Source organism: Cuculus canorus, chromosome 6, assembly GCF_017976375.1.
Source record: "Cuculus canorus isolate bCucCan1 chromosome 6, bCucCan1.pri, whole genome shotgun sequence".
Classification (NCBI taxonomy): domain Eukaryota; kingdom Metazoa; phylum Chordata; class Aves; order Cuculiformes; family Cuculidae; genus Cuculus; species Cuculus canorus.
The window spans coordinates 26,755,297-26,773,332 of record NC_071406.1 but is presented as its reverse complement, the minus strand read 5'-3'; the positions used below and the strand labels follow the sequence as shown (position 1 = coordinate 26,773,332).

Sequence of the window (18,036 nt, the reverse complement as noted above, 5' to 3'; positions counted from 1 at the left end):
TCATGCATTAAGGGAATCTACAAATGATACTTCTGTAAAAGCTGCTATTGAGAGAAAGCTTGTTGTGTTGAGATTAATTCAGTGTATTCCACCCTTATAAAAGCTTAAAATAAGCCTTTAAAATCTTTTGTACTAAGCCAAAAGTGGTTTGGGTTTTTTTTTCTGATGGGGAAGCTTACAACAGCATCAGTGTTATATAAAAGAATGCACTTTAAATCACTGAAAATCTTTTAAATTCTGACTAAAACACTTCAATTCAGTCAGGAAATTTAATAAATGGCCTGCATTCCTTTTCTGAAGTTACTGTATTTGTCTATCTCAAAGTTATTGCTGCTAATTTATTTGAGTTGTGCCCTGAAATAGTCCCTCGCCCTACAGAGCTTCCAGAATATCACATTAAAGCAAATGAATTAAAAAAAGGAAAATACATTAGCTCACAGCTGTACTCCTGAAAAATGATATTTTTTAATCCTGAATATCCTGACCTGAATCTTAAGATTGTTCATGACTGTATGTATGTCTGTATTTCTGAATAGGCAGTGCAGATCAACAAGTGAATGTTTCCAGTAGCAGTGGTCTTTACTCCATTACATATTCACTCTTGTAATAACTCTATTTCACCCAGAATCATTGCCATTTATTGTAATTAATTGGTAGCTCTTAATATGAGGACAGTTATTCTAAGAATGTGCTAAATTTTAAGATTACAATGTGTTGGTAAATCCATAATTTCTTTAGAAAGCCCTTTATGCAATAAAAATGCACCTCAATAATTTTTGAAATGCGTTTATCCTCAGTGAGAGTCAAGAGAATCTTGGTGGATGTTAGTGGAAATTGTAGTGGACTACATTGAATATATTGATTCATGCCCATTCAGGAAGATAGTGAGACACTAGAACACAAATAATTGATAAAAATGTAAATTGGCCATTTGGACTATAAATTCTTTGCCTTTTGCATTCTAAACCTGGAAGAGGACTTCACTCTTAAGCAGTTGATCATTAGCTTGATTAAATCTCTAAATGGTAAATAGCTAATACCTCTTTCTCAGTACCTCCTCTGGAAATCTTTCACTGTCTCTATTAGGCAGCATGACTTATCAGCGCTGGTGATTTTTTTCCTCATAGCTATTATCTAATTTTATATTTTTTATTTTCTTTTCTTTCTTCTCCTCCATCATACATCCCATCTATTCCTATGGGAAAAGAAATATACTTCTGACTAGTCCATTACTATATTTAAATTTCTGGTTAAATGAAAATGAGAGCTAGAAATTAGCATTACTTGAATTCAGAAAAATTGTTCTTGGCAAAAAAACATGGTACTGTGGCAAGAAGATGAGATTATTAGTTACTATGACTGCAGCTTTAATTGATTGCTAAGCTGAAATGCCATGGACTGTATCTTACTTACTCTCACAACTGTCAATGGGGGTTCCACTCATGGAATGAATAGAATTAAATAACTAAACCCTCCTCCTCTCCTTCCCACACAGATTTCTTCCTCGTATTGCACCCACTTAATAGGCTAATGGAATATGAGCAAAACAAGTGCATGTAACCCTGAAATTCTGATTTTGCGTTGAAAAAAAAAAGTCCTTTCTGTGGCACACTGTATTAGAGTTTGTTTAGGTTTTTTATTAGCATTTTTAGGGATTGCTTAGCTTTAGAAAAGAAAAAAATCAAAGTGTGTACCTTGGTATATTAGCATTTATTTAATTCAGCTGGGATACAGGAATTCATGCATCCCAGCTGAATGCGATTGATCTCAGTAGAGTTTTACTTTAAGGCTCTTCCTGGAGCAGCTATGTAGCTTTAAAAGAGAAAGTCAATGTCCACCATCTCTGATCTTCAGTGTGGTTGATTTGGAGGATGGGGCTATGGATCTTGCAGTCACTCCACTCCAAATATTTTCTAAACCAGAGGTTTTAGCCTTGTGTTTGGCATCTACAGTCACTTGTTGTTTTGCTCATTAACTCATCCATTGGCATTTTGAAACTGTGCAAAAGTTTACATATTGCAAAAAGTTGCAAATGATATCACAATTTACAAATTGCATTTTACTGTTTACAATTACAAATTACGTTGCAAAATATTGTAGAAATCCCTATGATACTTGGCAGGCGGTTCAATAGTTTAACTGTTTGTCTTTGTTTGACCCTGTCTTCAGATGCTATTTCACCATTCCCCCTCTTTTTTTTTTATTTTTTAATTTAAAGGCATCTTGAATAGTGCCTTATAATAATAATTTAGCTATTCCCCCGCGATTCATAAAGTGACAAGTTGGAGCAAGAAGTCTATGTAACAGTAGAATTACAGAATGAAGAATTATAAATATACTTTCCATTTATCTGGGAATAATAACTTTCTTTAGGCAAAACCCAAACACAAGTAACTTCCTGTTGTTTCACTGATTTTACTTCAAAAGCTTGAAGCTTTTACTGGAAGCTTTGGAAGTCGTCAGTTCTAAGTAGATATAAATTAAAGTAACAGTAATAAAAATACCTAGGAATAAAAATATTTTGAATATACACTTTGAACTGTTATGATTTTTTTCCCAGTAATTATAAACAGTGTTGTATTGTATATTTTATTCAAAACAATGGTGATATAATGCTCAGTGATTGCATCATAGTGACATTAGAACTCATCTGCTCAACAGTCAAGCTTTGCTGCTGTTAAGTTCTGAGCAACAGAAGTGGTGACAGCAGGAAGGGCAGGCACATAGAAGCTCTGTGATTTACACGATGATTCACTGCAGTGACGTACCTCAGACTACGGGACAGCAAACAATCTGCAAAATGGTTTGACATAAAAAGAGCAAGATCTCTGTAAAAAAATACAGTGATGGCTAGTCAAAAACTGGTTCTTGTTTGATGCAAATCTCAACTTACTGTAAAGTAATTGCTGAAGTACTGTTTGTACTTCTGGTTAATATGTACAGGTTCTAATATTTCTGATGAAGATTTTTTCTGTTGCATTTAAAAAGTTCCTATATATATATGTGCATTTTGTAATTAGTAAAATTACTGATAAAATAATGTTAAGTTTTTATGCCTATATGTATAAATTTTCTTTATCTGAGTTATTTTAAAGAAGTATTTTCACAATCAGCAAATAAAAGGAGAGTGATTGTCCCAGCTTAGCCCCTCGGGCCAGCAGCTAAATAATGGGCAGTGGTAATGACATTCCATTGCTGACCACAAAACTAAAACAGAATGTCTTATCACCTTTTTTCTCACAGAACTTGAAAGAATTTAGATACCAAAAAGTGCAGTTACTTAGAAATGTAACTTTCTGAGAAAAAAGTTGATTCTATTCCAGCTGAAACCAGGACAAAAATTCTGTTTAATATCTTTATCAGTGATCTCAAAAAGGGGGTCAAGTTCACCCTCAGCAAGTTTGCTGATGACACCACGTTGCACGGGAGTGTTGATTTGCTTGAGGGTAGGAAGAGGAGCTGGAAAGCTGCCTGGCAGAAAAGGACCTAGGAATGCTGGTCAACAGCCAGTTGAATACGAACAAGCAGTATGCTCAGGTGGCCAAGAAGGCCAACAGCATCCTGGCCTGTAACAGAAGTGGTGTGACCAGCAGGACTAAGGAAGTGATTGTTCCCCTGTACTTGGTACTAGTGAGGATGCACCTCAAATACTGTTTTGGGCCCCTTGCTACAAAAAGAACATGGAGGTGCTGAAGAGCATCCAGAGAAGAGCAATGAAGCTGGTGAAGGGTCTGGAGCACAAGTCTTATGAAGAATAGCTGATGGAACTGGGGTTGTTTAGTGTGGAGAAAGGGAGACTGAGGTAAATGCCCTTACTGCTGTCTTAAAATACTTTATCACTTTCCACAGCTACCCAAAAGGAGGTTGTATCGAGGTGGGTGTTGATTTTTTTTTCTCCCAAGTAACTAGGGAAAACGTGAGAGAAAATGGCCTCAAGATGTGCAAGGAGTGGTTTAGTTTGGATAGTAGAAAAAATGTCTTCACTGAAAGGGTTGTTAGGCAATGGAACATGTTGCCCAGGGAACTGGTTAAATCACTGTCCCTGGTAATATTTAAAAGACATGTAGATGTCATGCTTGGGGGCATGGTTTAGTGGTGGACTTGGCATTTGTAGGTTGAAGGTTGGATTTGATGATCATAAAGGTCTTTTCCAACCTAAATGATCTTATGATTCTATGTTTTCACAGAATCCGCAAAATTGTTTATGTATAGATGTGGATGGACACCCATGGAGATATAGTGGAAATACTATATATTATAATCAAGGTAGAAATACGTGAATAAAAGTTGACAGAAGTTGCAAACTATGAAATGAGTTGAATATTGGATTCTAAGAACTTCTGGTAATTAAGCATAGTTTGTATTAAGCAAAATAGAGCCTAATTTATTTGCCTTCCTAAACAAAATTACCATCAAATTACCTATCCATCTACCTACTCATCTATTCATATGTATTGACCTATATACCATCCCTGCCCCTGTAATTACAGAAGAATGGCAGTCACTAGTAAATTTATTCAAAGGCCATTTCTAGTAATGCTTATGTCATGAGTAATTTTCCCCAATATGAATCTTATTCTTCAAAAAGGTCAGGAAGTGTAAAAAATATGCAGTTGTGATATGAATTCCCAGCCTTTTTTTACTCTCTTTAAATATTATTTCAGTTAGGCTTCTGAAAGAAACTAATTCTTTTTGAGAATTTACTAAGGTTATATGTTCAGGGATCTGTAAGAGCTTGTAGTTACCAAGGACGGTGTTTACAATATAATGTGTTTCAGTAGCTTTCCTAGTTATTTAAATAAGAACCAGAGACACTGAAACTCTCTCTCTCCCATAGCACATTATTCAGTCACCTCACATCAATGTGCAGTGATCTGAAGAAAATTACTGGTTAAACAAACACTTCTGGTCAAATTGTTTTCTCTGTTCTGTCTTCATAAAGTAACTCCCATTACTATCCTTTACAGACTGAATAGTCCTCCTGTCTTACAAATGAGCGGTTAAGAAGGTCAGAGAAACTGCAGTGTGTCTCGCTAGCCTTAATTTGTACCCCAGTAGCCTGTATCTGCAGAGCTCAGGACTTTGTCCCAAGTTCAGCTCTGCATCAGGCTACAGCAAACTGATGTAGAGCTCTGCTTCATGGTGCACAGGTAATGTGGAATATCTCTGCTGCATATTCTGAGGCAGCCTAATGCCCACAGTCATTTTATCACCAGAATAATTTCATCTCATTCGAGTAACAGTTGGAATAGTTACAAAAGTATGTCTTAGGGATTATGAGGTTTATTCCTGATTATACTACAATAACATCAAAAGTCAAATATTCCTCAGAAATAAATGTGCCGATCCCTCAAGGGATATTTAATAACAGTGTTAGATGACTAGGGATTTAAATGGACTATAACATAGTTTTTAATTTAGGAAATAAAATCAGTTTATAACCTTTAACCTATGGCCAGTCTCAGCCTTGGTTCAGTTTTGCTAGATAATTTGCCCAAATCCTTCCCTTTACATGAATCCTGCTCCTCCAAAATAAATTGCTGACTTCTGGCCTGCGTCCCACTGTCAGAAAATCTCATAATTCTTGTACATTCTACTCTTTCTGCGTTAGAGTCTTCCTAGTCTGATAATTCTGTCTAAAAAAATAGGAATGTTTCTGCTGTTCTTTCAGTTAACAGTGGTGATGTTGGGGGCATTTTATGGATTGGTTTTTTTAACCGTGGTTGAGAAGTCTTGCTAAATATGCTGCCAGCCAGATGAGCTGCTGAAACAGACAGGGCAGAAGAGCATAAATATACTAACCTTACTCTTCACCAGTATGACACTGTTGGCGTTGTGCTTCCTACGATGCATCTTCTTATAATCCCTCAGATGATATTTAATTTACGTGGGGATTCCTTCGAACAATCCTGTATTCAAGGTTTCTTTCATCATCCATGATGCTTCTCAATTCCTCTATGAGGCAGAGAAGACCTGGATTAGGCAAGGTTTTGAAAATGTTGAGGAGAGACAAGAGAAAGTGAAAGGTGTGAAAGAGACATTGAGTAAAGATGAGGAAAGGGTGCACAAATAGGAGAAAGAGTCAACAGAGTTATGCTGAGTGGAAAAAAAAGACAGCAGCAGAGGTGACGACGTGAGAATGGAAAAGTGATAATTGTCTTCTCCCAAATACTCATCTGCAAATGTTAGCTGAATTCTTATCAAATATATTTTCCAAGAATCCTGTTCACTCAGAAGAAGAGCGAATTCAAATTTTAACTTAACAAGCAGATTGTCTAATAAGAAAATCACACTAAAAAATCCAGTCCCTCACTGATTGCCTCCTATTCATGCACACTCGAGCAGTTTCAGAAAGACAGCACTAGAGAAATAGATCTATGTAATCAAATAATGGCCGCAATTCAGTGGTACCTCTTTTAATAGAACATTGTAGAAGGGTGGCATGCTTGGGTCATCCTAACTCCGGTGTTTCTTGCATAAATGAATGAAGGAACACTTGTTATCTGACTAAAGAAGGGTTTGGTTCATGGGAAACCCCAGCAGACTGAGTGGTATGGGCAAATAACAGCAAGAAAAAGGTTGCATTCCTACATCTGATAGGTTTAAAGAAGTATAGGATTGAAGTATTGAGTCTATTTTAAGAGCATATTTGGATACATGTTTCTTCTAAATAAATTTAAGTCCTCCATTTTTGCTGACAATTTAAAATACTTTTTCTGTTGTACTGGAAGTGTACATAACTTTTCTAACTTTTGGAACAACTAAGAACTGTGGAAGCTGATTTGTGATCTGGTCTTGTACAGTATCTTTGCTGCTATGACTTTGTTATCCTGCCTTCAACAGGAATATAGATCTCCACACAAAAGGATTTGATATCCTTTAATAGTTTTGTTGCACTGGAATAACATGAGGAGTATGTATACAGGTTGTTCATTGAAATGCTTTCACTGTAGCATTGTAATATAATATAACATAATATAATATACTTTGCATATAAATATCAAAACATTTTTTTATACCATTTTGAGGACAGATCAGATGGACACTGGTATTTTTAGTTATAGCAGCAACACCTTATTCTGTAAATGTTCATGTCAGCCACTGTTTTAGATGTCTCCTCAGGATTATAGAACTCATTGATTACAGTTCAGTCCAACAAAGCTGTGACATCTTTGTAGAAAAATCTTCACTTGCCTTTACTTGAATATCTTTCATTTGAGTATCTATTATCTTCTGGAATGTGAGCAGCTGGAGAGAGGGAAGATGTCTGCTGTGTCCACCTTCCCAGTGGCTTCGGTGTAGCTACCAGAGAAGACATTTAGTGATGTGCTGGGCCAGTTCTACTGATGACCTCTGTTCCTGTTAAATTAAGTTATTTTAGCTGTTTACCTGTCTATACTCCTTTTGCTTCAGTCTGTCATCTGCTCATGTACCTTGTATTCATTTTTTTTGTAGGAAACTTTTGGACACTGAAGATGAGCTCTCCAACATCCAGTCGGATTCGGTTCCGCTGGAAGTGCGGGACTGGTTAGCTTCTACATTCACGAGGGAAATGGGAATAGTGAAGAGGAGACCTGAAGAAAAGCCCAAATTCAGAAGTATTGTGCATGCTGTACAGGCTGGGATTTTTGTAGAAAGGTGACAACCTTGTTTTCTTATTGCAGCAAGTACTGTATTTGACGAGTTTCTGTCATTGAAGGTGCCTTTAGACATGGGATAAACCTGGAACAAAAGTTTGAACCAGAATTTAGCTTTCAATTTCTGCAGTCAGTCTGTTTTTCCATACAGAAATCCAGATGAAACCTTTGAATTTGTAATTAAATCTCTGGACTTCAGAAAGTTCTGGATATGAACTTCATGGCTGTGAAACTTCTACACTAAAATGTAGCAGTCTGCAGTAACATAAGAGAGTAATATACCAGCAGACAGACTTTTCCCATAAGTTCATAAAAAGATTTATGTAATTTTTGGGATCAGACCCTTAAATAGCTTAGTGTAATTTCACAGTCTGTGAAAGATGAATTTAAAATAGAGAAATTGTTCCTGTACTTTTTAAACGAGCACTATTCCTTAATATTTTGCTTTGCTTTTAGGATGTACCGAAGAACTTCTAGCATGGTTGGTTTGGCTTACCCAGCAGAAGTGATAGTAACATTTAAGGTGAAAGAAATTTAATTATTGTGGAATTTGAATGTATTTGTACTTATGTTTGGTGATTTTTAGGGTGAAACGAATATGTATTTTTCTACTGAATATGCTCTAGCCATAGTTAGTACTACAGGACTGAGCACACAGAACAGAGATATTAATAGTTAAAAATTCACAGATAGTATATGATTCTGTTGTTTCACTGATTAGTTTTTATTTCATTTAGATATCATTAGAGGAACAGGATGAGATATGTGTAGAATATGCATAGAAATGTAAGTCGTGGATTTATCAGCTCCCAAGTGGTATGGTAATCAGTGTCTCAGACAGCAGCATTTGTTTCCTTTTTAGGAAACAAAAAGGATAGAGCTAACAAAAGAAGCTGCAGCTTATGGAACAAGTAAAGTATTTGTTGTGAATTAAAGGCATTACTGTAGTTCACGTAAAAGGCTATCTTCTATAGTAGTAAAGTTCCTAGGGCTATAAATGCAATTAAAAATGATATTTCTTGAAAATGTTGTACCTTACCTTTTCCCTTGAAAGTCAAACACTGCTATATTGTTCTCAAATCGCTATATGGCTGTAGTGATAGTGGCATTGCATAAGAGACTATTTAAAGAAAGGGTATTCACATAGATCCACAAGGTTCTATTGACAATTTGTATGAAGAAAGTTAATTTTGAAAGACTGAGGCCTTTGATTTGAAGCATAGAAAGTTGCATAGGGCATGTTACAAGTACTTTATTTGTAATTGGCTTAACTATTTTCATTATTAATATTGTCATTCATGTGTACCATCGTGTAATACAGTAGGAGTTTGAAACAGTTGGTCAATAGAAAAGCACCAAACTCTCCCCTTTGCCTCCAAAAAAAACCCAAAATATCTTTTCCAGTGATTAACTGGAAATCTGCTTAAACAGATGGAAATTTTATGGTTTTTTGTTTGTTTTTTCCTCATTTCCAGGATGTTGATAAATGGTCTTTTGACGTATTTGCCCTAAATGAAGCAAGTGGAGAGCACAGCCTGAAATTTATGATGTATGAGCTGTTTACCCGATATGACCTTTTGAGCCGTTTCAAGGTCAGAAACTAGCTACAAATAAAAATATGGATGTAAAAATAAATATGTCAAATTTAAAATACAAGAAATCCAGGATAAGTTTGAAATGTTTTTTATTGTGCAGTGCAGCACAGAATTTCAGAGGATGTGGCAAATAGAGCATTGTAATATGCCAATAGTTCTACCAAATGGAACTTCACCCAGAGCATGCAAATTTTTCTGCACCCAAAGAAATGGAAAGCTATGTGGGCCCATATCAAGTCAGTTTGGGTTGGGATGTTGCTAGTGAGCAGCTAAATGCTGTAATCATTAAATAAACAGATCATGTATACAGGCTATTCACCCAGCAGTACTGGATCGGTGTCCCAGCTTCATGTAGTGAAGATTCCTAATAAGGCAGAAAACTGTAGTTAGTAGTGAGTACTCTTTCCATGGTCTGGATCATAGAATGTTGCCCACCACTGTGCAGGAGTTTCAGCTGAAACTTCCTCTGCTGACCAGCTTGGGAGATAAATCAAGCGAAAGCTGTTTTTCGTGGTGCTTGTAGGGTCTTGCAAAACAATATGGAGTATTTATTAACCAACTTTGAAAGGCTGAGATAAAAAATGGATTGAAGTGCCAATTTCATCGTTATAATAATACCAAGTGAAAGTTTCGTTATAGTTTCAAAATCTCTCCATTGCAAAACTCTATGCTCCTTTTGGAGAGGCTGCCTCACACTGAAGTTGGTTTGAATATTTTAATTTTAACAGATGAACCAAACTCAGCTTTTCCCATCACTCTCTCCCCTTCATGCTCTGGGCGCTTGAAGAACCACACCAGAGCTACCACTAACAACGCAGTCTGAGAGTACACGATGTTGCTGGGTCAGTTGGCATAAGCCCTGTCTCAGTCCTACTGAGCCCTTGCAGGGCTTTTAAATAAAGACAAGAATCTTATGGAAAATGTAATTTCGTTATATGGGAAAATAAATGGGACTAGGTATTACCTGTACTTCATCCATTGCCTCAAGGAAGAGAAGGGGAGTCATACTATTAGATTCGAGGCAACCTTATCTCAGGCAAGGTAAAATGGGTAAAAAGAAGGAGATAATCCTATTGTTAGACTCCTATCTGTCATGCATTTATTATATGAGTAGTCTATGCGTTCCTGGTACAGACAGACAGAGACACAAACATGTCTTGAAAACTATATGGCTAATAATTTTGCAGTCTCTTGTACACTAACCATATGCTGCACGTTGTGTATATAGGGGGAAATAACATCTACAAGACATGAATGAAGACTCCCTGGTGCATTTAAGATATTAGACCTTTACTTCTTAAATTTTTCCTTTGTTGTTTGTTAACTGAATTCCATGGTATATTTATTTCTAGTTTATTTATTGCATTATTAACTTTGCAGCAGTTGCAAGAAAAAAACTTTTATTTTTATTTGTGTTTCCCCCTAGATCCCTGTTCCCAATCTTATTGCATTTGCTGAAGCTCTTGAAGTTGGTTACAGCAAATACAAAAATCCATATCACAATTTGATCCATGCAGCTGATGTTACTCAAACTGTCCATTACATAATGTTTCACACTGGTATCATGGTAAGAAATACTGCAAAGTTCAATTTACTTGTTTTCTCAGACCCTGCTGTTTTGGATAAGTGTGTATGTGTGTCTTTTCTTAAGGAAAAAGCTCCCTTGAGAGTTGTGCAGAGGCAGATTGCAAACTACCATTTAGACTGTGAACTTTATGTCATTTTAACAGTTCTTCCAATCTGGAACCTTCCTGATGCAGAAAAAGAAGAGAAAAACCCTCCTTCAATCCTTCTTGCTTTTCATTGCTTGGGCTTGTGTATTATATATCATTCTAAAAATGATACATTTGCAGGAGTGGGCAGGTGAGAAATTTTTGCTTTCACATCAGAGCCTGGGAGGTGTGATCAAGCAAGGAAGCTTGAGTATCTGGTGAGATCCTGGCTACTGAAAGATATACTGAATCAGTACAGGCTTACTGAAATACTCTGCACCTGCTTTTTCCTTTAGTTTATAACCTTGGCAACTGCTTTTGCATACTCTCTATGCCTGCAGTAGGCAGGAGACTGTGTTTGCCGTGCACAATTGCAATATCCCAATATTTTTTAGTATTTACTTTGGAAACTGAAGTGAGTCTGTGCAAGCATTTTTGCTCTAAACCCATATCCTAGGTTTAATACCAGCATTGGGAGTCTCCTCACCATCAGCTTGCTAGACAAAAGTCAATACTGACTGAAAGAAAATTAATATCTTTGTTAATGGCTTTTTGATGATATATATTCACAATGAATGCGCTAGTTTGAAAAAAAAAAAAAAAAAAAAGCTAAAAAAGGATGGGAAGTGATAGTGTCTGTTTTCTGTTTACAGAGCCAGGCAACAATTCCATAAGATTTTTGGAAGGGAAAATTTCAGGGCTGACTCTAGATGTTTGTGCTACAAAATATGCATAATAAATGACAGTCATTCACTTATGTTAAGCCTTTTCTCACTGAAAGCTTTGCCTTTGGCTTCAGTGAAGGCAAGAACTATTCCCTAGGCAGTGCAAGGTTTGATTCTACTGTTTGTAGGAACTGTTTTGCTCCTAAGGCTCAAGTTTTTTAGAGCTACATTTTAACACAAGTACTACTTGCAGAGTGAACCCTGGAGCCTTCACCAGCCATGATTCCTTTTCACATTGAGATATTTTCATGAGAAAGTACTTCCATATCAGACTGAAGCACACACTAGACAGCTTTTGCCAAGGTGACTGAAACAAAAGTTGAAGATATTCACCTATTGAAATATTTTAATAAAAGAAAAATCTTAAAGAGATTAAATTGTGGTTCCTATCTTGCCCTTTTCTTCTCCTGTAAGATCAGCTGCAAGTACTAAGTGACGTGACACGTCTTCATAGCAGGTATACATGTGGATCAGTAACATAACAGGGAGGAAGATCGCTTTGTAATCTTGTACATGATAAGCATCCCATTGGCCCTTCTGCCCTTTTAAAAAGACAATAGCATCCAGATTTTCTTTGTGATGCCAGGACAGGTTTCCAACTTCTGGAACTATCCTAGTTCATTTGGGATGCTTAGCCATTGATAAAACAACTTTGCAACACACTTTGTGTATCTCTGAACACTGAATGAAGGAATCTGCTTTGTATTTGAATATCTGCTGTTCCTCTGGGTGCACACAAGAATGAGAAAGGCTTCTTCAATTCAAGTTTTACAATATTAGCATCTTAACCTTGTAACTGCACTTTGATGTGATTTGGACAACTGTTTTCAGAAAAGCTTAGACTTTATTGCTGTAAAACCTCATTAATGTTTCAACACTGCTGCAAAACATTCCTATAAAATTAGGCTAGATCGAAAATATTCACATTTGAATTGCTGAATTATGATGTTGGAAAGTTCTTGGAAATATATCTAACTAGGACAACACTTAGTCAGGAGTGCCTTCAAACAGATGTATCTTGCCAGGCAGAAGGACCATTTATAGAAATCAATGTTTGAAAGAAGGCCTAGTGAATCTGCAGCTTCCAAAGTATTTCTGAACCAAATGTCAATTGCAGTATGAGAAAGCATCAGTATCATGCTAATGTTTTATTTTAACTTGTTGAGTTTTTTCCTGTTTCCTGGTTAACCCTACAGAACCCTATTCAATAACACTTTGAAGTTTGCTTCTCAGGTGAATAATTTTCGAGTATGAAAGAGTATGTCCATTGCAATACCTCTTCTAACTCTGCTGTATCTTCCAACAAATACCTGAATAGGAGTCAGTTTGATGCACTTATATAGCAAAATCCTGTGTGGATTTTGCAAACTGGCATGCAATTTGTAGTTCTTGTGCTTTCATTGTACGTCAAGGAACTGATACCGACTCTCAAATCTTGCAAAGAATTGCCATTTTCCTTGCTCACTTCTGAAAGACATAATGAAGCAAATGTTTCAAAAAGATGGATTTTATAAAATCCTTTTTGTGATTCCTGTTGTTGAGGTCATACATTTTATGTCTTTTGTATGCACCTGGAAAACAGCCATATTTCAACATTTGACAAAAACTTCTGCTGCTTAGAGTCTATGCTTCTCCACAAGCCTTTAGAGAGACACCAGTGAAGGATAGCACATATTTAGAGTCACATTTAAAGAAATAAAATTAGCATTATATTCTCCAAAAGTTACTGTCTATCTTAAGAAACAAGATCCAGCCACCTCAGATCAATGTGTTTGAAAGTTAGATATCACAGATGGCACACAATCTATTAATCTTCCCAAGAGATTAAATCCCAGATGATACATCTGAAATATATAACTCAAGCTTGCATTTATGAAGTTTTCATCTTTATAAGGATTTAAGAATCCAAGTCTCAGAGAATACATCTTGTAAAGAATTTTGAGTCATCGATCATCTTCCCACCTTCCCTTTTCTCCTCCCACATACCTGTATTTCTCAAACTAAAGGAAAAAAGTCTTTACTGTCAATAAGTGTATTGTAATATTCCCCTTTTTACTCATTTCTAATCCATTGTTGTTTAAAAATGTAGTTTGAACCAAAGCTCATGAGAAGCTAAAAAGTGTCTGTTTACTTACAGGCATTTTGTAATACTGGAAAACATCTCTCAATAGAAGAGATCTCTTCCAATACTAGTTACACCAGCATGGCATAGGCTTCCAGGAGGGAAGCAGACATGTTTTTCACTCTCTCTTTGAGAAAGCACTTGTTAACTACCTCTCTAAGAGCTAGTTTTTCTCCTGCTTCCTTAGAAATCCTTTAGCTAAAGTAGATTCTCTGATTTGAATACTGATCTGAATTTTGACTGTACAGGTACACTCTCTACTATGCTTCATTATTTGCTCTCATATAGTACCATATGGAGTTTCTGTGTAGCCCAATGATAATGCTTGTAAGGAATGCACTTATAAATGCATTGTCTAGCAACTATTTTAGTTACTTAAAAAGCTAATCTTCGAAAATGCCTCTTAAAGCAAAAATTTATGTTTAGCTTTAGTTACCAGTAATTGCTGGATTTCTATTCTGTTTGGTATGTTGAAAACATTGTGAAAGCCATGACTGGTCATGGCCTCATTTCTTGTGACACACGATATGATGAAGGTCATAATTTCCATTTTTAGAACAGCTTACAGTACATTCTCATTCCCCTGTTGTGACCTTTTTTAATCTATACTGCTTCACCAACAGCCAGTACTTGTTGTTCCTCAGCAATCTTATTTTATTGCTAAATGATTCATTTCATTATTCTTACATTGCTTATAAATCTTGACTGTTTCCTTTCTTCTTTGAAAGAAGTACTACTATTGGCAGCTTATACGTTTTATATCCATTCATACACATGTGTGTATGTGTGTACATATATATACACACATGTATGGGTATATAAGGATGTGATCCTCTTCGATCCTTTCGTACAGAAGCTTACTTCTATACTAAAAAAATCTGAAATATACGTGGAAATACTTGACTGGCATTTGACTTAATCAGTCCTATTACTGTGGGGGTTAATTGTTATATGATTTTTCTGTCCCCATTTTTAGATGGAGTAAATTTTCTGCTCAGGATGACTTATTATTCAAGAATAGAACTTCAAAGACAGAATAACAGGGGTTATTTCACAAACTGAGCAATACAGAACAGGCTCAGTAAGCAAAACCACACAAAACTCTAAGGTCTGCACTCTTTTGTATACAAGACCTGTATTAGCTTTTGTTTTGTGTAACTGTAATGCACCTTTTTTTTTGCGTTTGTAAAAGGTAAGATAAAATTTAGAACAGAAAAATCTCCCATGGGCCTGATTTTAGTGCTGTGTACACTGGTAAAATAGAGTTAATGCTGATGTTGTACCTGGAATTTGTTATGAACTCTATCTATTGTTCACTAAAACACAGATTGCACCCTTAACTTCATATCAAATTTTTAGGTGAACGTATATTGATTTGGCAAGTGCTGTATATGGGCTACCAGATTAGATGGTTCCTACTCAAAAGAGCTTCGAAGCATGCCATGTAATTATCTTAATAATATTTTATGGTTTTGCTTGTCAATATTTACTTTGCTACTTACCATAAGGATGTTAACCTGGTCTTAGAGAAATGATAATAAGTACAAGGAGTTATTTTACTGTATAATACTGAAGTGTTATGGATATATGGTTTCCTGAAATAAGACAAGAGTAAAGTTCCCTTTAGTTGAAGGTAATGCAAAACATTTCCAGTACTGTAGTGTTTAATCTGAAGTAGGCTATTATAGAAAATATAACTAAGGTTTGTTTTTTGTTTATCAGCACTGGCTCACAGAACTGGAAATTTTAGCAATGATCTTTGCAGCTGCCGTCCATGATTATGAGCATACTGGGACCACAAACAATTTTCATATTCAGACAAGGTAAGAGAAGTGATCTCTTTAAGTGTATGTGGTTCATTAGTCTGAAGTGTTTCACCTCTTAATGACAGACAGGAAGTAGCCAGATCATTCCTGATTTTACAGATTGCTTCCTTGACCTCTGTACACTTAATGGGACTGCTCACATGAACAAAGACAGGGTGAAAAGGTAAGAAGTTAGCTCCATGGTGTCATATTTTAGAGCTGATATATCAAGAGAGATTTAAAAAAGAGTTAGAACATAGACGTGAAAATCCCTCGCCTCTCTATTTGCTTACTTAATGTCTGATACTTTTGAGTTAAAAATTTACACAGTTTCCCCAGAAAAATACTACTTCATTTTAAGCAGTGTGTCTGCGCTTGTTTCAGGTGCTACATGTTGTTTCAAGTGAGTATTAAACTTACAGGATCCTAGTACAAAGGGAGTACAACCTTAGAAATCCTTGCCAAAAGTCATCTCCTACCCTGTTTTGACAGCGTCTGCAGTAATTAACAAAAAAGAAATCTAGGAAAAAAACCAACTTGAAAGTCAGGCTAACTGCATTTTCATGTAGGTGCAGTGTGTCACTCTAGCCTCTTGTCCAGAGTGACAGTGTATATCCCTCTCCCTGAGAATATTTTGAGCTCATCAAAGGAAAACACTGACCAATCCACTGACCCATCCAGGGTGACAAATGGTACACCCGATGATTCTTAGCCTAGTACAAAGCATCTTATTCTTCTTTCACACTAGGCAATACTTTGATTTTAGTATCCTCAGTTGAGGAGTCCACTTTACCTGCTCTTGAAAAATAAAATTCAACAAAGCACCGATGTATTCTAACAAAAAAGCTTTGTGCTAGAAATACTGCTACTTTGAACAGAAGCATCCTCACACTCACCTATACAGATAAAGTGCCAAGCGGTTATATTTAAATTAAATCCGTAACATACTTGTGCCCTGAGATTTGCCCTTCAATAATGAACAAATTCTACGTCTGAAATAAAGACATAATTATCTTCTCCCTCAGCACAGGCTGGCTAAAAATAAACTCCAGTTTGTTGTTCCAAGTTTATAGTACTTTTCTATTTTTGTCCTTAATATTTTGCTCTGAAGTATAGCAAAAGTGGAAAATTAATTAAGCTGTTAGCCTTTGAATTTTACTTTAGTAGGCTTGCAAACAGGTATTTGTTTTGTTATGGAGCTCAGTCTTCCCTCCTAGTGGAACGTGGACCATCCAAGGAGCTCGATTCAGGGCTTCTTTTGCAAATCTTAGCACTGTTTAAAACTAGCTGTAGTATCTATGTGGGTCAAAGTGTGCTTCATAAATGTAGGTGATTGGCAAATCACAAGCTTCCCCATTATTTTATTAGGATTATGGATGTAAAACTTATGCATTATTGAGGTAGGTTACGGTTTGTTCCCTCTAAACAAGATTTCCAATCGTATTTTAATTTTTTAGATTCCTTGGTATCACACTGTACCTGTGGGTGGTTATACTGAATATATACTATTGCTCGACAGAACAAGAGGTATATTACAGTAAGCTGCACTGCTAATTCATCACATCTTTCTTCTAGTATAGACTTTTCAGTTGACCAAAACGAAATACTCAAGAATAGTTTTATCAGGACAGAAGCGTAGCAGAGAGGGGAGACCCAAGGTTGCTTAGCAAGTCAGATCAGGTCTTGGGAAGCAAATTCACCAAGAATTAATCAAGTTTGAGGCTAAGTATGATAAACTTTTATTGCAGCAAAATTTGTGAAAATCTGTATGTAATTTTGGTATTGTAATTTGGTCTTTAATTAAGATTGAAAAGATACTGTTGAGGGTGCTAGCATTATGGTAAGGGCATAGCTCTAAGAAACACTTGAATGCAATCAAATCTCAGCTTAACATCTCTTCCATTCCTTTATGATGCTCAAGGTTTGGCTGTTTTTGACAAATTTGGCATTCATTTAAAACATATGAAATTGAAGTTTTAAAATATTTCATTATTTACAGCTGTAATGATGAGTGATATGCACAAAGCACACATTTCTCAGAACAGAGACAGTAACTTCTTAATACCCATACTATGTGGGTTTACCCTGTGTTGGTAAATATATTGCATTTTAAATAGTTGTATCACCAAAGAGTACTCTTGAGTAGCCTAATTAGAGCATTTCTGTTGCTCTACAAGCCTATCTACAGTCAAGAAGCTCAAAGATCTCACAAATTTTTGTCATGGTTACATCATATAAATAAAACATTATACATTTAAAAATATGACTTCCACAGGAACAGTATATACAATGGTATAATGATTTTTTTTCATGTATTCGGATGGAAACTTTTTCAGTATTTGATACAAGAGGAACAAATAAACATAATTTGATATATATAATCAACAATTCTCACAGAGAATACACAGCCCTACCTTCTCCAGTGCCATCATCTGGATGC

At 36.0% G+C, this 18,036-nt stretch overlaps 1 protein-coding gene across 7 annotated transcripts in view; it reads left to right on the top strand.

Annotated features, from left to right (window-relative positions):
* Window positions 1–18,036, top strand: part of PDE1A (phosphodiesterase 1A) — a 151,925-nt gene that overhangs the window by 102,286 nt on the left and 31,603 nt on the right. For all 7 annotated transcript variants that reach the window (XM_054070309.1, XM_054070310.1, XM_054070308.1 and 4 more), the window contains 5 exons: window positions 7,456–7,638; window positions 8,094–8,160; window positions 9,113–9,229; window positions 10,659–10,799; window positions 15,514–15,614. In XM_054070309.1, the coding sequence (XP_053926284.1) occupies window positions 7,456–7,638; window positions 8,094–8,160; window positions 9,113–9,229; window positions 10,659–10,799; window positions 15,514–15,614 (609 nt within the window). The remainder of the gene's footprint in view (window positions 1–7,455; window positions 7,639–8,093; window positions 8,161–9,112; window positions 9,230–10,658; window positions 10,800–15,513; window positions 15,615–18,036) is intronic.